General features: G+C 36.1%; 3 protein-coding genes across 3 annotated transcripts; 2 read left to right on the plus strand and 1 right to left on the minus strand.

Moving 5' to 3' along the window:
- Positions 1-8,655: 8,655 nt before the first annotated feature.
- Positions 8,656-9,471, minus strand: LOC113326864 (uncharacterized mitochondrial protein AtMg00310-like). Its single transcript, XM_026574535.1, has 2 exons — positions 9,167-9,471; positions 8,656-9,067 (listed from the first exon to the last, which is right to left on the minus strand). Exons 1-2 carry the CDS (start codon positions 9,469-9,471, stop codon positions 8,656-8,658), a joined length of 717 nt encoding a protein of 238 aa, XP_026430320.1.
- Positions 9,472-12,362: 2,891 nt separating this feature from the next.
- On the plus strand, positions 12,363-15,942 carry LOC113326936 (ankyrin repeat domain-containing protein 2A-like). The gene is made up of 4 exons (XM_026574594.1): positions 12,363-12,577; positions 12,692-12,784; positions 15,381-15,520; positions 15,621-15,942. The coding sequence occupies exons 1-4, from the start codon at positions 12,485-12,487 to the stop codon at positions 15,718-15,720; spliced, it is 426 nt and encodes a 141-aa protein (XP_026430379.1). The 5' UTR covers positions 12,363-12,484; the 3' UTR covers positions 15,721-15,942.
- Positions 15,943-18,457: 2,515 nt separating this feature from the next.
- LOC113326731 (late embryogenesis abundant protein Dc3-like) lies at positions 18,458-19,182 on the plus strand. Its single transcript, XM_026574396.1, has 2 exons — positions 18,458-18,850; positions 18,945-19,182. The coding sequence occupies exons 1-2, from the start codon at positions 18,584-18,586 to the stop codon at positions 19,023-19,025; spliced, it is 348 nt and encodes a 115-aa protein (XP_026430181.1). The 5' UTR covers positions 18,458-18,583; the 3' UTR covers positions 19,026-19,182.
- The last annotated feature ends 7,713 nt before the right edge of the window (positions 19,183-26,895 follow it).

Below are 26,895 nucleotides of genomic sequence, written 5' to 3' on the forward strand. Positions count from 1 at the left end.
TGGAGTTGCAGACGAGGTCGAGAGAAAGAAGAGAAGAATGGGTCGAGTTTAGGGTATAGGTATAGGTTGCTAGAGTGTTGAGCGAATCCATCGAGTCTTGATGTTCTGTGACTCTGAGCTGCGAGATGCGAAGATGGTAGGTAGATCGGATGGTGATGCGGAGGCAAGCGAGGAGCGACCGTCGGATGAAGGGATACAACGAAACGAACGGTGCTAGATTAGGTTAGGTACTGTAGTGTAGGGCGGAGATATCAAACTTCGATGAACAGCAAGGGAGCAACCGTTGGATTCAACTACCATCTAATCTGAAGGCTTGGAATTTCAGCGCTGTGGTGCTTGGCAGAGACTTCAGATTTTGATGATCTATGAAGGAGCGACCGTCGGATGCTTCTGAGAACTGATCTGATGGCTGAGAACGGAGGCGTTTTTGTGTGTAGAAAATGAGGTTGTGCGCACCATTCTTCGCGGCTTCCTTGCGTGATTTCTCCCGGCTTTTCACTACTTTTCTGCTCTTTTCGCTCCGCGACTCATCCGAACTTTATTTATTACCTAAAAATGCAAAATTAATTAATAAAAATATTTATTCTTGAAAACAATGAAAATACAGAATATGGGATAAAATGTAGAATTAATGCACAAAAGATGAGTTAAATGCCAACAAAAAGGGATAAATATATACAATATTTGGCACTCATCAATACCCACTTGCACCCTATGGCCTTCTTACCGTTCGGAAGCTTTATAAGAATCATGTGTCATTCTTGTAAAGAGACTCCATCTCGTCCTGCATTGCACCTTCCCATTCTTTACACTCTACACTGCGTACAACTTCTAAATAGGAAGTAGGAGTACCATCTTCAACAACTGGTAATGCATAAGAAATGTAATCATTCATCCAACCAGGCTTCCTGGTTGATCTTCTCGGTTTTCTGGTTGTTATGGTTTCCGTGACCGTAGCTTCTGTATCTTCTACTGACTCTTGTTTCTCTTCATCAACAGTGTCACTATCATTTGGAACTTCAGTAGTTACCTCTCTTGCAGATCCAATGTCTTCATAAGTATTATGAACATATACAGACTTAACTGGAATTGGTGGAGTTGCATCAATCTCCACCTACTGCAAAGGCTCACTAGTACTAGTGCTTCTGTCCTCCACCTGCCGAGAACCTCAAGACTTTACCATAGACATCTCATCAAATGTGACATCTCTACTCATGACTATCTTCTTCTAAAATGGATTCCAAATCTTGAACCCTTTTACTCCACTCTTCATATCCACAAAGATTCCTTTCACAGCACGGCTATCAAGCTTGTTTTCACTAACATGATACCACGCAGGACAACCAAATATATGAATTGAGTCATAATCATAAGCTGGTTTACCAAACCACTTCTCCATAGGAGTTTTACCTTCTAATGCAGCTGATGGCAACCTATTAATGAGGAAGCACGCATACGTAACTGCCTCATCCCAAAACGCTTTACCTAATCCAGCATTAGATAACATACATCGTACCTTCTCCAGCAAAGTACGATTCATGCGTTCAGCTACCCCATTTTATTGTGGTGTCTTCTTAACTGTGAAGTGCCTCTTTATCCCTTCATCCTGACATACTTGCAAGAACGGATCACTCTTGTACTCTTCACCGTTGTACGAACGTAGTACTTTGATCTTTCTTCCAGTTTGAGTCTCATTTGCCTTTTTCCACCTCACAAAGATTTCTAGGACTTCATCCGTATGCCTCATGGTGTATACCCATACGCGCCTAGAATAATCATCAATGAACGACACAAACCAATATTTCCCTCCCAATGATGCATTCTTGGAAGAACCCCAAACATCTGAGTGAACATAGTCAAGAAATCCACTGGTATTGTGGATAGTTGTGCCAAATCTTATTCTTGTTTTCTTTCCCTTAACACAATTTTCACAAAATGCTAACTTGCAGGCAATATCACCTTTCAACAAGTCTTGTTGAATCAACCTATGTAACGACTTCTCACCTGGATGTGCAAGTCTCATGTGCCATAGCTTCGTCTTCTCGGTAGCTGCTCTCTCGATGTGTTCAGAAATAGACATATCCCCTGTTGTTGTACTCCCAATAAAGTAATACAAGTTATGATGACGTGTGCCCTTTATGATTACCATAGATCCAGATATTACCTTTAGAACACCATTTTCAGCGATTATCTTATAGTCCCTAGCTTCTAAAATTCCGAGTGAAATCAGATTCTTCTTTATGGAAGGTACAAATCTTACCTCCTTCAGTTCTCTAACCATATTATCATGCATCTTGATACGAACACTACCAATCCCAATCACCCTCCAGGTATGATTGTTTCCCATACGTACTTCTCCATCAAATTATTCAAAACTTCAGAACCAGTCCCGATATGGACATATATGATATGTTGCTCTAGTATCTAATACCCATGTACCATCTATAATAGCACAAGCTGATGGTGTCACAGTTAGCGAGAAATCAGAAGCATCATCTTATTCTTCATTACCTTTAGCAATGTTCACCTCGGTATTACCGTTATCTCCTTCTCTCGCCTTATGCTTGGTACAATCCTTATCCCAATGACCAAAGTCATGGCACCAAGCACACTCATCTTTCCGTAGTTGCGTTCTACTCTTAGAACATCCTCTACCTTTACCATAACCACCAGTCTTCCTTCTCCTGTCTGTTGAACGACCTCTTGCAAGAAGCACATCATTATTAGATTCACTTGCAAGGTATTCACGGTCCATCTTCCCGAAATCCTCACTACGCAATGTTGTAGTGACCTCAACGTATGTTATCTTATCCTTGCCGTGCATTAATGCTTTAATCACGGGTTCATACTTTTCAGGAAGAGAGTTTATCAGATACAAAGCTTTTTCCTCGTCGTCGATTATCTCATCGTAGTTAACCAACTCAGCAAGAAGTTTATTATATGAATCTAGGTGCTCGTTTAGTGTTTGTTAGCATCAATGAGAATACAAGGAGATCTGCAATACAAGTACATGGTGAATATATTAGAACCTTGCACCTGAATTATGCAGTTAGCATCAATGAGAATACAAGGAGGTGGCAATACTGGAAATGGTTGTGCTGCTCGCCTGGGTATGATCCGCAACTAAAGAGATGATATTACTTTATTTTACTTATACCCCCATCTGAGTTCGAAACTAAGGTCTTATGCTGGTATGATGCCTGTGAGTGAAAGCATATAACATATTTTTGATTTGTGAAATCTAAAGTTTGATAATAATAAATGAGTCCACTTACAATATTTATGACCAGTGTTTGCATGCACGTCAACCATCCACCACTGGTGCCTTTGCTCCACAACCACCTGCCTTCTTACTTAGAGTGATAGCAAGACGTGAACAGGATACTGATCCCCATAATATTGTCGAGCGGGTAAGACCGGATTTTATACCAAAACAATAAGCATTTTCTAACCGTTAATTCTTTAGTTTTTGGGTTTGTTTCTGTTTTCTATTTTAACACTCTCCTTTGTGTGCTATATGTACTTGTAGAGTTGGCTGAGATTCAAGATCGGGGTTGGTCCGGCTACATGGGGTTGGTCCTGCTACATGTTCCAAAGCACTATTCGTAAGTTGGTGTTGCACTTATATTTTGTTCGTAAGTTGTTCTAGTCTAGTAAAAGATAAATCCGGTGTGGTTCCTCTGAACTGCAGGACAATAAAGATGCGAGACATGTTAAAACACATGCGGTTGCACTCAAGGAAAAAGACTTCTCGGAGGGTCTATGGTCACAGTAATCTTGATATTGGGCTGGCTTGTTAATTCCCAACCCTATGCCTCTTGGGGGTGTTATCATTATTGGAGAGGAAACAATTGTTTATTGTAGTGCCGGCGTATCTAAAGAAATCCCGACTAGACCTGTAAGTTACTAAAAACGCCTGCTGATTTGCATCCTAAGCTCTAGCTGGCAGATGGATATTTACACGCTTCTTTCATTTATTGATCTTTTTAATCTGCTTTTGAAGTCGATTACAAGGGACTACAGAAGGGTTGATGCAGATAGCTCTCGTTTCTTACTCAGTGGTTATGAAGGTCTTCTTCACTTACTTGTGATTACCCATGAGAAAGAAAGCTGACTGATCTTTCTAACTTGGACAGTCTTAAACGCTAAAATTAGTGACATGGGAAAAGCTAAGCTCACTGTATAACATTTTTGAGGTTTTTTGAGAATTATTCTCAATTCCTCTAACTGTCATGTAGCTCATTTGGACATAACTTGTCATGTAGCTCATCTGGTAATGTTGCTTTCTAATACATAGGACCATCCATTGATCCAAATCTTCCATGGTGATTACTATGGAAGTTTAGTTCTAAAACCTTGACTTACTTACACCGTACATGTTTTATTTTGATGTTTTTGTTTCATGTTAATCCTGAAAGTATCTTTAGAATGGTAATGCAAGTTTTAACTCTTTTGTGATGTAGCTTTGAGTGAACTTGCCCGACACCTGAGAATTCCACTGGTGGAAATCATGTAGCTCCCCCTGTGAAGATGTGAGTTGAAAACATACCCTGAACCTCCTTTTATGATTTTGATACTTATATGGGTCAGATAGCATGCCGAATCTTAGGTTATAATCTGCACCTTTTCTATTCCACTATATATATATATATATAATAACATGTTGGCTGTTGATACGGTTTTTAACATTATTCCCCTGTGATGCTGTTAATCTCCAAAAAATAAAACACACAGAGTTTATGAACTGAACGAAGTCCTTGTACTGTTGTTGATTTGCTTTGCAGGAACGACTATCTTTGTTGATTTGCTATGCTCGACTTGATATCATTCATGAAGCATTGGCTAAGTCCATCGTCATCGGACGAACTGAACCTGTCGTTTTTTTGTTTAACATTTTGTTGGTAGCACTAGCTAGCTAGCTTGGACATGTATTGTTCTGAATCAGAATCAGCATTTTTGTGTAATTCTAAACCCAATGGAAATGAATGAATGAATGAATATGGAATTCTCAGTTCGAGTTTAAATTTGAATTTCAGGTTGAGTTCCATTTAAGTTAAATTTGGCTTGATTGACTTGACTTGACTGATTTGGCTTGACGGACTTGGCTTGACTTGACTGACTATGACTTTCGTTGAGTTCAATTTGACTTGACTATGACTTGACTTCAATTCAGTTTGACTTGACTATGGCTTGACTTCAATTCAATTTGACTTGACTTTGCAGTCAGATCATTTCAGATTCATCCATTCAGGAGCAAATCTGAATCTATTCTTTTTTTATATTATAATATAAATCTGAGACCCACGGCTGAGAGTCTGCATCTCGGTACACTTAAAATCAGTCGTTATTCTGAAACGCACGGCTGAGAGTCGCCAAAAAAAACACGCTTTATCAGCGACCCTATCAGAGACTGTTGGGTCTGGTCGTGTAACTCGTATATATGACCTGTCCTGACGGTCGCGATATTGTTGTTTTCCACTAGTGGTCCGTTCTCCATAAACCAAAGTTATTGGTTCCTGTAAACTTTTCTACCTTGACTTGTGATCTATGTGAATGAAGTATTTCTTCTTTTGTTTCTTTATATTTATTTGTGGACTCTGAATATTCTCCTAAAGGATTTTTCGGATCTTCGTCCCCGTCAAGTATTGTTCACAAACAAACAAATATAGATAAAAAACAGAACCTTTGGGATTTGTATTACCTCAAGCAATCTTCAGAAGAAAAAAAATACCTTCACTTCTACTGCAATTCGAGTACCCGTATCCAAGAGCGTCTCCTTGTTCTGATACTAATTGTTGTGCCAAATCCTGCGGAAGCGTTTAGGTTTGCACTACTACGAGGTAGCTCAATATCACCAAGAACACAATCACACACACAAGAAGGACAAGTATTTAACGAGGTTGAATCCTCGGGAAGGAATAGCAATTTTATATATCACCGTATAGGTTGGAATATACAAAGCTCAAGCAGAGAAGAAGATAACTCTTTCTAGTTCTGGTGTATTTTCTCTAGTATCAATAGGATTGGACACATTCCTTAACAAGGATTACTTTCCTACAAGTATAGGGTTTCCTAACTTAGCTCTAAAAGACACAAGTACTTGGTTTCCTTAACCAACTAGATTTCCTAATCTAGTCCCTGACCGACCTACCAACATTTTTCTTTCCCTTCCCGTGGAAGTATTTCACGTCAGGCAATGAGACTTTCCATTTTGTCGTGGATAGTTTTATATTACTGATAGCCATCTCATCTAGCATCTTGAGAAGATAGGTGAGATTCCCAAAGATTTTGGAGAACTTACAGAAGCATGGTTTTTTTTATGCACACAAAATTTTTGGGTGTTGAACGTGGCCCTTTATCTCATGATTTATATGGGCTGATACCAGCTCTACTAGTGCTGATATCATTCCGTATAAGATAAAAAGTTCATGGATATTGGATCAATGGAATGGTACCAGCCCATATAAATCATGCTTTATTTGCACTCTGCAGTCTACATTTCTAACTAAAGTTAAACGCACAGGGGAAGAAAGGTCGGCATTTAGAGTGACTAATTCAATATAATGAAATTCGACTTTACTGATTTTCTAGATTTAGAGTGACTAATTCTATTTGGCCATTTTGTCAAGATAAAAAAAAAATAAAGAAGAAAATTCAGTAATTATCACATTTCATAAATTTAGAAAAGTTCCTTTTTTAGATTGTAAACTGATTTCTAAAGACGACAAAATACAGAATGACTAACTCAATATATAGCTAGATTAAAAAAAACGAAAAAAAAAATTGGAAAAGAAAACACAGAAGAAGAGAAGTTTTCTGCACTTTCGAGAAAAGACGTGAAATTTAGAAAGAATAAAAAAAAGTCAATAAATAAGAAAAGCCAATAATCATGAGTTTGAATTTTACAGCAGTTTTATACATACCGCTTCTTTAGGGCTGTTCATATGGCGATGATCAAATTTTGTTTTTGTTGAGCCACGTGGCTGAATAAATAACGTTTTCTACTAATGGTGGGTTTGGATGTAGAATTTAAAGGTGAAATTTATGGGTCCAGGAGATTAATTTGGTAGAATTACGTTTTCCTTTGTACGTTTGGTTTTCCGAATCCTTGGAATCACGTTTCGTACGGGATTCAGTTTTCCAGCAAATCCTCCATATAGAGTCCGACCCCTCCCCCTAAGATTTGCTGGGCAACTTATCAAGGGATTTATGGATCCATTTTTTTTTAACTCTAAATCCCATACATATGCAATTTTAAGATTTTACGGTAATGCCAAACTGTACAAAGACTTTTTTTTATAAAGAAAAATTTATTAGCTTTCTAGCTGGAAATGTTTTGCCTGTCTTTTGCCAAAAGACTAAAGCTCATCATTGAATAACACATACTCTTCAAGATTTAAAGAAGATTCTCTAACAGACTTTGATATCGAGTCTGCCACTTGATTGTTCATTCTACCAACAAAAGAAAAAATACAACTATTGAAACCTGAGATGAGGTGTTTAATCTCTTTTATTATAATTCCTATTTTCCCATTGAACTAGCAAAGCACTGCCAGTTATGGATTGTATGGCCAGTTTTGCATCGGCTTCAATATGGACGTTAACTAGTTGCTTCTCCTTAGCCCATGATAAAGCCTCACGCACTGCCATACATTCTCCAGCCTCTGCAGTTAAAGCTCCAATTGAGTAACTCCCTTTGATGCCATTACAGTTACCTGTGTGCTCTCGCAAAACAAAACCAGTTCCAAATTGGTTAGTATTCATATCAAAGGAAGCATCCACATTAATTTTGCAAGTACCATTCAAAGGTGGTTTCCATTCAGAATTATTAACACTCAGAAAAAAGGGATTAATTGATGTAGTTTCACGCAAATAAGGAGATAAATAATATAAGATCTTATGCATAGTAGTTTTAGGGTTGAGAGAAACTCCCTGAAAAACCACTTCACATCTGTCCTTCCATATCATCCAAGATCCTATCATAAAAGTGTATAACATGCTCTCTTCTAGAACTGAGTTGTTTAAGACCCAACTTATAACCCATTCAGAAACAGTGTGAAATTGATGTCTGACATTATCTATATTTATGTGAATCTCCTTCCAGACTTTTCTGGCATGACTACACTCAAATATAACACGTTCCATAGTCTCATCGTAATGTCCACAAGTGACACGGTGATTATCCATATCCCCATTATACCTTTCGAAGTTGTGTTTAGTTGAGTGAATTTCTCTAATACACTTCCAGGAAAACATTTTAATCCTGTGTGATGCAAAAATGCTCCATAATCTTCTCCAAACCATTTTATTAATAGAAACCCCATTAACTTGCACTTCCCTGTCAGAACTAGTGAGAAGCTTGTAAGCGCTTTTAACTGAGAACTTTCCATCTTTTGCAGGCATCCAAATCATAAAATCCTTTTTAGACTTATCAATAAAGAGAGTTTGGATTTTCATGGATGTATTGACATCAAAAAGTTGATTTAGCAGGCTAATGTTCCACTGATTTGTGTTTGGGATCATGAGTTCATCTACTTCACCATAAAACCTGGAAATATCATTTTGAGGAAGAGGTGGAGTATGCATACCTGGTATCCATTTGTCTAACCAGATTTTTGTGTCTTCCCCATTGTTGATTTCCATGAAATAGTTTTGCTACACTATCTTCAAGCCTTTAGTGATCCCATTCCAAGTGAAGGAACAATTTTTAGCTTCTATATTTTGATGAAGTATGTCCTTGCTTTTGAAGTATTTGCTGCTCAAAAGTTTGAACATAAGATGTTCTGAATCATTACATATCCTCCAAGCTAATTTGGTGAGAAGAGCAAGGTTTAGTTTTTCCAGATCCCTAAAAGCTAGACCTCCTAGGTCCTTAGAAGTACATAAATTTTGCCATGCTATAGGATTAGAATCTCTATTATATTTATGACCCCAAAAGAATTTCTTTTCAATGGATGTGAGCTGATTGATCAAATTACTGGGGAGCTTGAAAGTTCCCATCTGATAAACAGGAATAGAATTAAGCACATGTTTGATCATTGTTCCTCGACCAGCTTGAGAAAGATTGCTGGAAGACCAGGTGGAGAATCTTGATTCAAAACATTCCTTAATGCTGTTGAAAGCTTATTGCTTTGAGTGGCCAATAATGAGTGATGAACCCAAATACCTTTCTTTTGAATTCATTGTTTTGACTCCAAGAATGTTGGTGATAGTTGCTGCAACTTCTGGTTTAGTCTTCTTGCTAAAGTGGACTGCAGATTTATCAAAGTTGATAACCTGCCCTGATTGAGAACTGAACATATGAAGAACTTCTAATAAGTTGTTGACTGAAGAAATGTTTGCTTGAGTGAAAATAAAGCAGTCATCTGCAAATAACATATGATTGATGGCTGGTGCAAGAGCAACCACTTTAATACCAGGAATTGACTTGTTTTCTTGAGCAGCAGTAAGATGCCTAGAAAGGAATTTCATAGCTAAAATAAAAATATAAGGAGACAAGGGGTCTCCTTGTCTTAATCCTCTTGTAGAAGTAAAATCTTCACAGGGACTACCATTGAGCATAACTGACAGTGTGGTAGTATTGATGCATTGATGAACCAGGGAGCAAAAATCATTACAGAACCCAAAGTATTGGAGTACTTTTAATAAGAAAGGACATTCTAGTCTGTCAAAAGATTTTGAAATATCTAGTTTAAGGGATAGCCAACCTATCTGACCTCTTTTTTTCTTCATTGAGTGTATAATTTCTTGTACAATAACGGTGTTATCCTAAATGAGTCTGCCTGTGACATAAGCAGCCTGAAAAGGAGACACAATTTTAGACATTAGAGGCTTCATTCTGTTTACCAATATCTTGGAGATGATCTTATAGGAAGTATTGCATAGTCATATAGGTCTGTAATCAGCTGCACACAAGGATTTCTTCTTCTTTGGGATGAGAGAAATATATGTGTTGTTAATTTGTCTTCATAAATGCTTAGAATCAAAAAATCTGGAGACCATTAAACAAACATCTTCTCCTATCACAGACCACTGAATTTTATAAAAACCAGCCTGAAATCCTTCTGGCCCTGGTGCACTCCAGTTTTCCATACTTTTAAGAGTATCAAAGATTTATTGAGATGATGGAATACAGATGAGACTGCAGTTGTCTTCCTCAGTGATGAAGGTAGGCAGGATATTATAGAGACTTTCTTCCAGCTGAGGATTAGTGGTTGAACTGATTTGTTTGAAGTGAAGAGTAAGATATGCAGAAATATCCTCTCTTGATTGTAACCAGTTACCTTCATGATCTTGTATAGAATCTATGTTATTCCTTGATATCCTTTTATTGGCCTTGGTGTGAAAATATTTGCTGTTATAATCCATCTCCTTCATGAAGCTATCTCTTGATTTTTGCTGGTAGAAATCACTTTGAGCTTTGTGCCACTTATCCAATTCAATATTGATGTTGATGATATTACCTTGAACATTAGAGATATTAGGATCTTCTTGAAGTAGTTTTAATTCCTCTTGCAACTTATCTACCCTTTGGTTTATGTCACCAAAATGTTCCTTGTTCCACAGAGATAGATTCCTTCTTGTGATATAAAGTCTTTGATTAAACTGAAATGCTGGAGAGCCTTGAACACTAGTTTTCCAAGAGTTAGCAATAAAAGTAGAAAAATTATCAGCATTCAACCAAGTAAGGAAAAATTTAAAAGGTTTGCAACATTTAGGAACATTGGCATCTGTTACAAGCATTAATTATAGGACTGTGGTCACTACCAACCTGAGGAAAATGCATGAGTTTAGCATTGGGAAAATAAAAAGACCAATTACCATTACTAATGGCCATGTCTATCCTGGATTTCTTAGTACCTGTTCCTATATTGTTGTTGGTCCAAGTGTAATTCTTGCATATATAACCAATATCATCTGGTCCACAATCTTTAATAATACCATTCACAAGACCATCTGAAGAGGAAGAAGCAACACTATCATTATCAAGGAAGTGGAAATTTAGGTCTCCTAGCACAATCCAAGGCTCTACTAATTCTGTGTATGAAATCCCATTGTTTTTTCTTCTTATTATAGTTAGTATAACCATACATGCAAGTTAAGAGAAATTCAGGTTTGCTAGGGTCACTTTGAACTATAACATTGAACATATTGTAGTGAGTGTCTACTACATCGCAGGTAAAACCATTTTTCCAAAGAAGGACAAGACCTCCAGAAAGACCCACAGGCTCTATGTATGCAGTATTTGGGTATTGATACTTTTTAAGAAAAGGAAGGCATTTTAGCTAACTAATTTTAGTTTCACAAAGGAAAATGATATCAGGATTTTGTGTTCTATTAAGATCACTCAAGTGATTTCTAGTATTAACCTTATTAAAACCATGAACATTCCAAGAGACAATCTTCGTTGTAAACACTTCAGTATCTAAATGATTATTGTGAAACGGTACAAAGACTTTAATACAAGAAAACTTTATAAATCCTAGGAATTTTAGTTGAGTTACCAAATACACAAGGAATTTATATGAATCCCAGAATTTGTAATCTCATATGGGATTATAAATTCCTGGAAATTGTGAATTCTGCAAACAAACCCACCTTAAGGAAAATCAGAGCAAAATGAACGTATTTGGGTTTCTAGGGCCCACTAATATTTCCTTTTAATAAAAAATGTTTTGTAGGATAAAATTAAAATATAAAATATAATATTTAGATGAGATAAAATAAGATGAAATGAGATAATGTGAATAAAGAAGTAGTAAATAATTTTTGGGAAACTCAAAAAGTAATGAGGGGTTCTGGAAGACGGACGGGGTTGAAGAAAATCCTCACGCGGGTTATCTTCGTCCACGCGGCCTATGATCAGCCTCGCGTCTCTTGTTTGTCCATCTATTGGTTTTATTTTTCGTATTCATTGAATCCGTAATGAGTGCTAAATGAACAATTCCTTGATCCTTGATTTGGTCATTCCATAGGAACTGTCCTTAGACAACACAGAAAATGCTTTTGAAAAAAAAGACAACATAAAAACAATCTCCTCACATAGGATAGGCTCTGAGAATTAGACAACTTTTCGGCCCCATAATTAAAATTTACATGCGTTATGTAAAAAAAATTGGTAAACCGGAATCTCCAAAATTGCTAATAGGAGTAGCAAATTACTTGGGGTGTACCAATATGCATATAGGTAAGGGATTGGTACACCCCCAAGCAATTAGCAGCCTTGGAAATCTCGGTCCATTACGGTGTGCCCATCAAAACATAACTTAAAGTAGTTGAATCTTAGCCGTTGATAAATTCTCCTTCAAAGACTCCTCCATACTGCCATATACTGATATACATGTTATCAATAATACCACAAATATCTTCTTCCCCAAATTTTCTTTCCGGTACAAAATCGAATAAACACAAAGCCCTATCCTAGGTTGAAACAGAACGAAATTTCTTTCAGTAGTCTAATTGTGGCGCTGTTCTCTAATTTGCAATGATAAAGTTAACAAGAGTTTCAGGAAAAGATGGAAGTGCTAAGGAGGAGTTTCTGAATGTTCACAACTACGTCAGAATCGATAGTCCTGAGGTTAGTCATTGTTTATTGATTTTCTTCTTTTTGATTGTTTATGGATTCCAATTTTTCTTTTAATTGATGATGATCGATTGATTGATTGGTTTTCTTCTACTGTCAATGTAATAGGATTTGAAAAGGGCACTTGCAGCCGGAGCTGATAAAGAGGATAAAGATTCCATTGGAAGGACACCTTTGCATAACGCATGCTCACTTGGTAAGGTATGTTGCTACTCCTTCTCTACTCTTGTAACTTCTGTTGTGCAATTCAGTTTCGCAAATAGTATTAGGTTTACTCCAGCTCCAATTGATCGAATTTATGAATTAGACGCTGTTTAGAAAAACAACACTGCGAAGAATGTGCCGTGCATCCTCATCTGCTGCATTACTTACTGAATTGATATGCTTGTAGTTTGCATTCATCTAGGGAGAAGGTTATCTCTAGACTCTAGTTGTTAGAGGGCAGTGGATAGTTCTTATTTGGATAGTTCAGGGCTTGCCTCAGTGAGTAATCTCTCTCTTTTAGTAACCAGTTATAACACGATTTCGTAGATAATTGAGGTTTTACTAGGTATAGATTTCCACAAAACGTTCAAGGAAGATGAGAAAGTTAGAAATCCAATGATTCAGCGTTAAACAGATTTCTCTTGAACTTCAGGTTCCAATTGAGACCATCAAGAAATGTGTTGTGCGTCTTCATCTGCTGCATTACATAGTGAAATACATGGTTCTAGTTTGCGTTCATATAGGGAGAAGGTTATCTCTAGTTGCTAACTTGTCTAACCAGGTTTTCCAAAGAGAAATATCGATCTTAGAGGGCAGCTGATCGTTTCAAATCATTTTATTAGGACAACTAAGGGCTTGCCTCAATGGATAATCTCTTTTTGAATTGCACGATTTCATAGATAAGGTGTTACTAGGCGTAGATTTCCGCAACATGTTCAAGGAAGATGAGAAAGTTAGAAGATGGATTATGATCAATGACAGAGATTAAGTTGCACAAATCCAATGTTTCAGCTTTAGACAGATTTCTCTTAAACTTCAATTCAGTAGACCAGCAATTATGTTCTACAATTGTGCCCTGTAGAAATTTTATATAAAGTGAACAATAGATGCTTGTGGTTTGCATTCCTCCGGGGAGTAGGTTTATCTTTAGACTCTAGTTTCCAACTTTTTTTTCTTAGAGAGCAGCTGGTATCATCTTATTAGGATCCCTAGAGGCTTGCCTCAGCGAATAATCTCTCTTCTAATAATCAGTTATAGGCTTATAGGCTTATAGCACAATTTCATTGATAACGTTTTACTAGGATGTAGATTTCCACAAAATGTTGGTGGACAATGAGAAAGTTAGAGGACGGAATATTATCATTGACAGAGATTAAGTTGTACAAATCCAATGTTCCAGCTTTAGACAGATTTCTCTTGAACATCATGTTCCAAACCATCAAGAATTTTGTTCTGCAATTGTTTTCTGTGGCAATTTTGTAAAGAGATGAGATGGAGATGGCAAGTCCGCCACCATCACCAGTCACCACATCCAGATCTTGTACCAAACCGCAGCTCGTTTTAGTAATCGCAATGCAAAGACTGGAGCCATATGAGAATTTGATTTGTAAAGCAAGAATCTTGTGTTGAGAGAGATTATAGATGATCGCTTTCACCCACGAACTGTCATTTTCTTTTGAAAATCTCCACCACCACTTTGGGAGGAATGCCACATTTATACACTGCTTAGATTCTGATCCCAAATCGTTTTATTCAACTCTATACTTTTAATGTTGCAAAGTCACTCCGTTATTAATCACAGAGAAAAAAATTATAGAAATGCAACAACTTATTCACCTTCTCCATTTTGTACCAAAACCCTTAGCTGAGCCTGTGAAAGGACTTATCCATGTCCAGTTTTACCACCAATCGAGGCTTGCTATCTCTGACTCTGAGATCAACCTATTCATTGGCGACAATCTCACCATCTGTAATCTACCTACCTCGCAAGAAAGCAGCTTGATTCTGTGAATTACTTTGAGAGCTTTTGCAATTATTTTGAGGGACTTGAAATTTCCAACGTAGACAACCAAGATAGTCTGGTCGAGTGTTTCACTTGTGACCTGAAATTATCCTACAACGTCTTGTTCATGCCATCTAAATTATTTCAACTTAAATTGTTTTTTCTTCTTCTTGTTGTTGTTGGTGGTGGTGGTGCTGCTGCTGCTGCTGATAATCCTTTTAACCTTGAAATGATATAGAATTAGTCTTAAGAAACATACATTGCTCCAGCAGACGGTACAAAATTTTCGACATTTGTTGACTTTATACTGACAGTTGAATGCGTGCTGATGACATTTGGTTGCTTATAAGAAAACAGTTGCCAAAAGCCGCCCCGTCAATAACCAATCACAGAGAAAGAAAGTATAGAAATGCAACAATGTTATCCGTTATCCACATCTTCCATTTTATGCCAAAACCCATAGCCAGGAGTACTGAATCAATGTAAGACCAACTGAGCTCAGTTAACAAGCCAGGCTTCCTATCTCTGAATCTGAGATCAACCATCTCATTGGCTATAACTACACCGTTGTAATCTTCCTACGTTGCAAAAAAGCAGCCTGATTCTGTGATATTACTTTCTCTGTCACCACTTTAGGCCTGTTGGTGATATCTTTTGCGATAATCTTGTTAAAATACAGATGACTTTACCACTTGTTTAGTTATATTTTATATATGTAAGTTTCTGGTAACAATAAAGCACTTTATGTTACTGAAGTTGTCAAATTTCTGTTTATAGAATTAAGAAAACCTGCTTGATGTTTTGTACCAGGTGAAGTGTGCTCAGGTCCTCCTCGAGGCTGGAGCAGCAGTGGATGCTCTGGATATTAGCAAAAGTACTGCTCTTCACTACGCTGTTGGTTGTGGATATCAAGAGTGTGTGCAACTACTTTTGGATAATGGCGCTGATGTGTAAGCTTAATTTGCCTTTCTGAAGTCTCCCGTGAATGTGTTCGGAGCTTTCCATTCAGTTTTTTGATTTTTTAATTCTATTTTATTTTTCTTGCTGCAGCAATCTCCAGAACTCGGAAGGCAAGACTGCAATCGATGTTGCCAAGCAGTTCAACCGCCGGGAGATCCTGAAGCTGCTTGAAAAGTATGCTTCTGCTTAACTGTGTCTCGGGTGTCGTATCTTAGATCAGTCCTATACTTGTGTAAACCATATTTTCCTATGTAACAACAGTATTTTAGAGTTTGGATCTTTTGTTGATTTATTTAGAGGTTTTAATATAAATCAAATTTTGTTCAATGGGCACATATAGTTAGCGTGCCCATTTGTTTCCTGTTTTGTACATATTTTATTTCTTCCATCAACAAAAGAAAAAGAAAATGTTCATTAAATCAGCTGCTTCCCTGGGCCTGCTCCTGGGCCGGCCGACAACGATTAGCTAGTGAATTTTGTAATGGAAAATTTCTTGTTTGGTCCTAAGCCCATAAGGTTATTTATAGGAGGGTCCAACCGGATTTTATCCTTATCCTAGGGTCCAAAATTCTTTGAAAACATGAAAATGACTAATATATCCTATTGTTTAAATACGTGTGAAATAAAATACTTCTACCAAATCGGGATTTTATTTATCTGGAGGTCCAAATTTAATTAAAACATATAAAAGACCACAAATTTGAGTACATATCTGCTACACTGTTTACAAATTTGAGTACATATCTGCCATACTGCTTACAAATTTGAGTACATATCTGCTAAACTGCTTACAAATCTGAGTACATATCTGCTATACTACTTGCAAATCTGGGTATATATCTGCCGCACTGCTTACACATATAGTATGTATCCGTTGGACATATTGAACCTGTAAATGTGACCAGAATATAACAATATTAAAACATAGCAACAAAACTAGCATCTATTTCAGTATTTCACATACGTACTCATGGATCAAACCAAAATAAAGTGGCAAAACTATGAATAAAATAGAATAAAAAGAAGTTTTTATCAGTACGACATATACGTACTGCTGATTCATAAACTAAAAACTCAATTGCATGTCAAGAAGTGATGAATCCATAAAATATAACCAAATCAAAGCACATATTTAAGTATTCCATATATGTACTCCTGGATCAAACCAAAAAAAATAAGAGATACCTTATAGATTCATAGTAAACACAAAAAGAAAACAGTACGTCATATATGTACTGATAGTTGATACACAAAAGAAAACTGAAAAACAAAGCAAAAACCATAAAAATATCAGATCTACTGATGAAATAAAAATAAAACATGATTTTTTTATTTAAATCTGAACTTGTTTCATCAAAATCCACTAGTATATCATATACGTACAGATGATTAATACACAATAGCAAACTAAACTGCGAAACTATGAATAAAACAAAAGCAAAAGAAGTTTTTATCAGTTAGACATATACGTACTGCAGATTCATAAACTAAAAACTCAATTGCATGTCAGGAAGAAGTGATGAATCCATAAAATATAACTGAATCAAAGCACATATTTAAGTATTCCATATATGTACTCCTGGATCAAACCAAAAAAAATAAGAGAAAACCTATAGATTCATAGTAAACACAAAAAGAAAACAGTACGTCATATACGTACTGATAGTTAATACACAAAAGAAAACTGAAAAACAAACCAAAAACCATAAAAATATCAGATCTACTAATGAAATCAACATAAAGCATGATTTTTTATTTAGATCTGAACTTGTTCCATTAAAATCCACCAGTATATCACATACGTACCGATGATTAATACACAAAAATAAACTCAAAAGCATATCAAAAACAACCAAATGAAACTAAAATATCAGATCTAGTAACAAAATGTACATAAAACATGATTATTTATGTACATCTGAACTAACTATAAGACCTCCAAACACAAATTTGGACGAATTGAAAAATCAACCTAAGAATCAAATATAAACCACATACCTTGATTGATTCTTTGTTGATTGTCTTCATCTGTAGGTAACAATAACTTCAAATACGTATCTCAGTTGAATTTCTCCATTACATTAAAAATAAAGATCTAAATAGCTTCAAATAAAATAAGACAACATTAAAACTAACCAAATCTCGGTTAAACAAACAAAATCGAAATAACTAATCTCCCGTTCGTCGATAAAAACCCAAGAAAAAAATCTCTTCTAGCAGCTCTCCCGATTTGGAACCGAGAAGTTGAAATGAAAATAGAAAAATGAAATGAAAATTTAGTAACGCCGCTTTTATATACATAAGGGTGTTTTGGTAATTTTAAAAATGCGCATAATACATCCTACACGTGTGCAGGACCTGGACATAAAAAATTGAGTCCATTTTTCTCTTTTCTTTTAATTATGGACCTCTGGTTACTGGGCTTTAGTGGGTGGACCTGCCACTAACTAAGAACACTAAAGTTGTACCTATAGGTAATTCCTACTTTTGTAACATCTTCAAATGCCTTTGGTTCCAAAATCCGATGGTAGGCACGTTCCCCCATCCAACTTACCAGATAAGGAATGGGTCATGACCTTTCACCAAAAAATCCTTATTCTAGCCACGGAATTTTCCTCCTGCAAACAATCGCTGCCGACAACACTTGGCTTGTAAATTGTAATATCTTGAAACAAAAACAAAAGGAATTCTTTGGTCCCAAAATTTGAAGGTAGGACACGTGCCCCCATCGATAAATATATTTTGTAAAATATTTTGCTTCTTAGGTCGACATAGATAGATTCTTCCGTACACCATTTTTGTTTTTAACATGAGGTGTTACAAGAGAAGCCACACAGCAAATGACATTTGTTACCACAAAAAATGAATAAAAAGATTAATATAAACGATATAGCTGTGCAGTTGTATGCTTTAAAATCTATAAATACCCATAAGACTGGCAAAGATAACAAGAACAGAAAACAATATCTTCATCTCATTATACAACCACCAGTTTGAAGTTCAATATCTCATCTAGCTAGCAAACTTATTCCTTTCATTTGAAGAGAGCGAAGATGTCTACTAATCAGACAGTTGAATCAGCTAAGAACACAGTTAACACAGCTGGGGAACATGTTGCAGATGCAGCTCACGCAACTAGAGACTATGTAGCCGATGCAGCCAATTCTACCACCAATACTGTCCAACAGAAAAAGGAAGAGACCTCTAGTGTCCTTGCCGATACAACTCAAACAGCTAAGGAGCATGTTGCCAATGCAGCTGATTCTGTGTCCAAAGCTGCCAAGCCGGAAGAAGAAAAGACCCCTGGATTCCTTGAAAAGGTAAATAAGTTGTGTCCGTAACTATATATTGTATTCTTATTTATTGATTCGTGGAGAATGGGGTATAACAATATTTTGTGTAAATACTATGCAGACCGGAACAGCAGTGGTGAACACGGCACAAGGTGCAGTGGAGGCTGTGAAGAACACAATCGGAATGAATGACAAGAAGTAATTGTTAATCTTAACATCCATTTCCAGCTACCAATAAGAACAAGATTAATTACAATATGTTGTACTTTTTCTGTGTAGATCTTTCTTTCATCGTATCTTCCTACGTGTTTGTAATGATTATCAATTCATAGTGAAAAATGTTTGATTCGGCATTTCAATTGCTCTTGTCACTTCACTAGATAACATTTTCATAGCATCAGCAACATATTGTTCCATAGCCCGAGTTCAAAAATTTGTAAGATATTGGGCTTCCAAGCCCATTTTACCTTACTTGCACAGTTACACCCCTAAGAAGCAAAAATGCTTCCCCTTGATAAGGAAACATATTTTGAGGCATACTTAAATTTTTTGAGGCATACTCAAGATGTATGCCTCAAAATAGGTTTCTTAATAAGATGTCTGGCTCCTCCCAGCCACAAAGCATCAATTGTCTCTGGCCCCTGATATGAGAAGTTGTTGTTTGAATTGCCATACTTATTCATTATATGTAATATGTATATATAGCAAACGGCTTCACATCTAGCCTACTTTGGAATTCCAGTCGCTTTTATTTTATCTCGAGAAGCTGCTTACTTCTAGGCTTCTCCTTAATGCTGAAAATTCTAATTTGATTCAGGGTGTTAAATGGGCTAATCAAATAGATAGCATTATTAAGAGTTTTAGGAAATTTTCAATCCATTAATCTAGACAAGTAGCTTTTAGCTCAAGAATGAATAGTGGTGTCAAAAAATCAAATTGTTGGAATTTTGAACATTAAAAAATTAGCCCTTAAGGATGAGTACGTAGGTGTGCCACTGCTTATTCAATAACATAATGGAAGGAGATGTTGTCTACTTGGAAAGTTAGGAATTTAAATCAACCTTGTAGAACTGTAATGTCTCAGTCTGTTCTTGGTACTCTTGCATCTCATTATCTTCCATTTCCAAGAAATTGACTGACAGGTTAGATGGAATTCAACGGAGGTTCCGGTGGAACACGAAGAATGGAGAAAGAGGTATGCATTTCTTGGGTTGGAGCTCTATAACTAGGCCCCAAGGACAGGGGGTATGAATCTTCGAAAAACTGTTGTTTTATATGAAACACTCCTTGCTAAGCTAGCCTAGCTAGCATGACGAATACTTAAGGGGCCAGATTCTAGATGGGTCCAGGTAATGTATCATAAGTATTTTAGGGATCATAATCCTCTTCACTATAATGGGCCAAGTGGATCTTGGGTATGAGCCAAACATCAATTTGTTATTTTTTGGGTTAAAATACTGTTATTGGTTCGGCACATATTGAGAATATCGTAATATTCGAACCTCGTAAATGTGCAAGGTTCGACATATATTATGATTATCGAATACGCCGAATCCCTATGCATCTCTCTATGTGACTAGGTTCGTCTTGAAATTTCATGCCGAACTGTTCATATACACTTACAGGAAGCTTTTGTGAAGAACAGTTCGGCTAAAAACGCAACTCAATTTTGAGCCGAACCCAACATTGTAACCATCATTTAATCGATGAAAAACAACAAATAGGAGATTGGGTTTGTAAAACTTACTTTCTTATTCTCATTTCCGGAGTTGGAGAAGCAGTTGGTTCAGTTTCTGGTTCAATTGGTGGTTGATTTTCAGTTTCTACACCTTCATCTTCAATTGGTTCTTCTTCTTCAATTGATGGATTAGAAGATGATTTGGTTTGCCTAGTCCATGCTTTTCTTTGTACGAGTCATTATGTGGTTGAGTTTAATCGACGATCAAATTTTTACGAATAGACAATTAATCACGATGATGAATTCTTTTTTCACAGGAGGGGGAAGAGTTCGGCTAGAGGGGGAGGAAGAAGAAGAGATGTTAAGGGAAACTGATTTTGATTTTCTAGAAAACTGATTTTAGATTTTTGTATTAAGGGTATATAGGTAATTGAACTACCCATAGGGTACCCCTTATAAGGTCACCCAAGATGGGACTATTGTTTTGTATGCCCAAAATTAGGGTTCATTATTTATTGTTGGGAGGTAGGTAATGGAACTAAAATATACATTTTGAAAGATATATGGGTTCCTATTCTAGACACTTTGCTGCTATCTAGGTTAATTTCTTTTAATATGAGATCAACTCATTATACAAGATAGTAACACTTGGAATGTTGAACTACTGAATGTTTTATTTGATAGTAACATTGTTAGTGAAATCTATACAATTAGAATTTCTATTAGAGGATAAGATAGAGTTGTTTGGAAACCTTCTAGCAATGCAGTTTATTCACTTTGATGAGTGCTTACAAAGTGGATGATGTTGCAGATAACACATAACAGGTGTATCAGGAGCTTAGATCTTTTCCTTGGAAAAAATTCTAGAAGGAGGTCCTTCCATCTAAGATTTTACACTTGTTATGGATATGTTTGAAGATATACCTTCCTCTTGGGAATAGACAATCTAGATTTGTGAATACTATAGAAACTAAGTGTGCTCTCTCTAATGATGTTGGCGAATATTATGACCATTTGTTTCTAAACTGTAATATTGCTAAACAAACATGGACTAGTGTACGGATCATATGTTTCTAAACTTGTTTAAAAGTATTGGTCTAAGGGAATGGATTATAGGATGGTCGGTACTAGAGTGAGCGACAATAGTCTTGACATGGTTCTAATTGCAAGTTACACACTTTGGCATATTTGAAAATTGCATGTGCTATTATCTTTGATAATGTGAATGTGCAGGTTGAGAGAGTGGTAGCTCAGGTTAAGAAAGACATTGTGGAACGGAAGGATAATAACATCAGATTAACCTCAAGGTTGAGGCAGAATAATACAATCATTGATGTCCCTCCTTGGACAGTTCCACAATCTGATTTCGTCAAAATTAATTTCGATGCATCATTTTATAAGGTTTCTAAATCTATGGGGTCTGGACTAATATTTATTAATGATGCAGGTAAATTCCGATGAGTGTGGTGCATCCCAGCAGTAGGAGAGGATGAAGAACATGCAGAAGCAATAGTGGCGTATGAAGCTATAAAGCTGGCAAGGAATAAGAAGATTTCAAACCGAACGAGATTCATTTATTCATAAACAAACAAACATAAGATGTTTTAATTCGACCAACAGATAAAACTAAAGATATAAATTTTGATTCCGTAATTATCCTAGTTAAAGATATAAGTTTGGAAAACAAAAATCCATTCATTCATCATCATCTTCATCACTATCAATATCCCCACCATAACCACGGGCACGACCACGAACACCTCGGCCTCGTTTAGAAGGTTGTTCTTCGTCGGCATCATTATCGCAGCTAACATGTTGGTCGGTTCTTGATTCACCCACACCATTCTTTCTCGATTTTGTTTTCCTCCTTCACCGCGTCTCTACTGCTTCCCAAAACATGAACCAACGTTTTCATCTTCCGGACTATTTTATTCTTCAATCTTCCTCTCATTTTCCTCAACTTTTATTCCTTTCCTTGTACATGTTTTTGCTTGGATTATCCAATACTTGATTCTTCTTCTTTGTTTTCATTTCAATCAACAAATATTTTAAAAAATCATGCCAAAATTGTCTACAAAATCATAATGGAGTAACAATACAATACGTACCAGAAAATCGACAGCTTTATCTCGGTCCCTGATAAAAGTCCTCTCGTCTCTTCGTATAACACATGAGTATGTTTTGAGGTACCAAGACATGTAATCCGTAGATGCCTAATATTGGAAGATTGGCGAAACAGTTCGCAAACCGTGAATTCAGTTGGAAACATTTCACGAATCATTGTGAATTGATTTCTTTAAGTTGGTGTCTTAGGCTAGTAGTTGGCGAACCCGGTTTACGAACCGTAGTCAACTGAGTTCTCTAGTCTTATAGGGTTGGCGAACGCGTTTCACGAACCGTTGCACACTAACTCGTGAACAATCCTAACGGTTCTTGAACCGTTATACCAAACGTCCTAGCATGTTTAAGCAGATGATCAAAGAATTATTTTTTTAACTATGTTTAACATTTCTAGAACTCTCTCAAACAATTTTAAGACTTCATAGATCGCTCAAACACTTATGTGTGTGCATCATGATTTAAACTCTTAGGTTTTTAAACGAACATCATATTGCTTTTAGTTCTTTGGCATACTTGCAAAACTGAAATCAATCCCTGACACTTTGTGTCTTAGTTGATTCTAGAGTCGTCTTTTATAGCCCTAGATTTCCTTTAAGAAACATAATTAGGTCAACGACTAAAATAATTCACTTTGGGGATTCGTGAAGCCAGTTCCGTCTATTTTTACTTGATAGTTCGTGTATCCTGATCTTGCTTTCTGTTATCGAGGTTTTCGTAATCTCTTTCAAGCATGATCAATAGTAATCGCATAGTTCTCTTCGTCTCAGACTTTGTGATTCCGTAAGATAGATATCGGAAAACTAATCTTATTTGATCTTTTGAAGACTGTTCTTAAGAATCTAGGCTGCTCTTCAGGAGTCGTAAGTTCTGTGAGGTTTTGCTAGCTTTGTCTATTGTAAACAGCTAATCTTGATCTCTAATCAAAAAAGAAATCAAATAAGTTTATCTGTTAGATTGGTATCAAAAATCTTCACTTCGGCTGAAGCAACTCTTAGGATGTAAATAACGCCGGCTAAGAGAATCAATTGCATAGAGCCTTACGAGGTTCAGAGAAGTAAGGAGCGAGACTGTAACTGAACCGCTTGGAGGGTGGATTCGATCTCAACTACATTTCCGTCCGAAGTCTGATAGTAGGTTAGTATCTGTAACGGCTTAATACAGTTTGGTGTTCAAATTTGGACGAGGTCCCGGGGTAATATGGTCATTTTCATAGTCAGTAATATTTACTTTACATATTTTCGATAAGGGTAGTCTGGTCATTTTCACAATCTCCATAATATTTATTGCACTTAATTCCAGTAAGGGTAAAATAGTCATTTTCAGAGTCTGTAATATTTACTTTACTTATTTCCGATAAGGGTAGTCTGGTCATTTTCACTGTCTTCATGATATTTATTGCACTAATTTCTAGTAAGGGTAATATGGTCATTTTCACTGTCTGTAATATTTAATTTACTTATTTCCGATAAGGGTAGTCTGATCATTTTCACAGTCTCCATAACATTTATTGCACTAATTTCCATTAAGGGTAATATGGTCATTTTCACAGTTTCTAATATTTATTTTACTTATTTTCGATAAAGGTAGTCTGGTCATTTTCACAGTCACCATAACATTTATTCCACTAATTTCCAATAAGGGTAAAATGGTCATTTTTCATAAATGGTAATATTTATTTTACTTATTTTTGATAAGGATAGTTTGGTCATTTTATAGTCTCCATAATATTTATTGCACTTATTTCCAATAAGGATAATACGGTCAATTTTCACAATCTATAATATTTTACTTTACGTATTTCTGATATGGGTAGTTTGGTCATTTTCAGAGTCTCCGTAATATTTATTAGGGCTGTCAATGGGTCCGGGTCTTCCCGGGTACCATGCTACCCGGAACCGGACCCTATTATTTTTAACGGTTTCGGATCTTATCGGTTTCGGATCCGGTTCCTTAATTTGTGGGCCCAGAACCGGACCCGATTAAACGGCTGGGTACCCACCGGCTCCGGTATCAAACGGGTATTTAATGATCACTTTATACAACTGAATAAAATTATGCATCATTACATTGCTAACAATATCCAGAGTGTACAGATATATCTATTAACAGACCAAACAAATAAGAATTTTGTCAAAGAAACCCTTGAGAAAGAAAAGAAAGTAAACTACACCAGCATTAACTACTGCCACTCCTTTAACATCTTTAATAATATCAGCATTCACTGAACTAGTAGAGATGCTACGAGATAGACTTGCTTCCATCTGTCCCACTATGATGGATTTAAGCCAAGGCTGAGACCTTGATCAAGATGTACCTTGTGTCAAGTCTACTGTGAAAGTAGTGTCAATGTGTCATCCATCTGCTTATAAGAATTCTTTAGATTCGCAGCTGGTCACCCCCAAACTCCACTACTAGCAAGTAACAAATTATATTCCAATAAAGAGATAGTTTTCTTCTGACGATACTGAAATAGAGCTACAAGCAAGAACAAGGTCACTGTCATAATACAAAATTTACTGACATTTTGACAATTGATTCCACTTCAAAGCATTCAAAAATGAAATCTCTAAACAACACTTTAACAAACATATTACGAGCATCACTAGTTTCACCTCATTTTACATGTTTGTCAAATTGAATACCCATTTTCAAACTCTCCCATAAACAAAAATTCAACTCAATAAAATACTGAGTGTTTTGTTAGTAACGAAATTAACCTTGATGCAAAAATATACAATCAACCTCCAAGGCTTCAACAATAAGTAATAAAATAACACTAGAATCATTAAGAGCAGAAATTTTAAACTGGCAACAAAGATCTAGGAAAGAGAAAAAAATGGAAAATCTTAACTCGATCAACATTTTACACCTCATGTACATTTCAAGAAACCCTATAACAATGGAAGAAGTTAGAACAAAGAAAGTAAAAGAGAAAAACGATTAGATTTGGTATGTAAAGATAGAGAAAAGTGATGAGATTAGCTATAAAAGGAATGAGATAGGGAAGAAACCATAGGAATTTAGTAGTCGCCATGGATATCCAGTCCTAGTAATTTAGTTCTCAGAAAGAGATTTTAATTTGAGACAGAAAGGAAAGATTATAGAGAGCGCAATGTGTCCAAGTGAGGCGGAATTATCAAATTACAGCAACTTACTTTTAGGTTTTACACAATTTTATGCCGGGTACCCAAGATAAGGACCCGAAACTAAACGGTTCTTTATCGGGTCTGCCCGTCGGGTACTAAAACTACTAATGAGTCCAATATAAGGACCCAGAACCGGACCCAATTTGATCGGGTCCGGGTAATGGGTACCCGTCCATTAAGAATAAAATAGCCATTTTCACAGTCTGTAATATTTATTTTACTTATTTCTGATAAGGGTAGTCTGGTCATTTTAATTGTCTCCATAATATTTGTTGCACATATTTCTAGTAAGGGTAATATGGTCATTTTCACAGTCTGATATTTATTTTATTTATTTTTGATAAGGGTAGTTGGTCTTTTTCATAGTCTTCATGATATTTATTGCGCTTATTTCCCGTAAGGGTAATATTGTCCTTTTAATAGTCTCTAATATTACTTTACTTATTTTCGATAAGGGTAGTCTGGTAATTTTCACAGTCTTCATAATATTTATTGCACTTATTTCTAGTAAGGGTAATATGGTCATTTTTACAATCTATAATATTTACTTTACTTATTTCCGATAAGGGTAGTCTGGTCATTTTCACAGTCTCCGGAACATTCATTGCACTTCTTTTCCCGAAAGGGTATAAACCATCATTTTCACAATCTTCGGAAATTTTATTGCACTTGTTCCGATAAGGGTAGTTTGGTAATTTTCACTGTATTCTGAAGAAGCAGATATTTCTGTTGTGGTTTTTTCGAAAAAATCGAGAGAAAAGGTTGGTATTTGTCAAAGTCAAATTTTCTACAAAGTCATGACTTGTTGACTTGGTCTTGATCATGTTTTCTAATATTAAGAAAATTAAAAAGAAAAAAAAAATGTATTTTGATTTATAGAAATGAAATATAATTGTTAGTTTGTACAAATGTGGGGAAAGTAGTGACAGGTAAAATTCAAAGAGTTGTAATTTTGGGGTTGGTTTAGATGTGGTGAAATTTTTGGGTGGAATTATCATTTTAAATTATAATTGTGATTGTCTGTAAAATTGCCAACAAATGTTATTGTTACTAATAAAAAAATTTAATATTCTTAATTATTATCACGAATACGAAAATTATTAACGGTTATAACTGTTGCAAGACTT

This window comes from Papaver somniferum, unplaced genomic scaffold (genome assembly GCF_003573695.1).
Source record: "Papaver somniferum cultivar HN1 unplaced genomic scaffold, ASM357369v1 unplaced-scaffold_10, whole genome shotgun sequence".
Classification (NCBI taxonomy): Eukaryota; Viridiplantae; Streptophyta; class Magnoliopsida; order Ranunculales; family Papaveraceae; genus Papaver; species Papaver somniferum.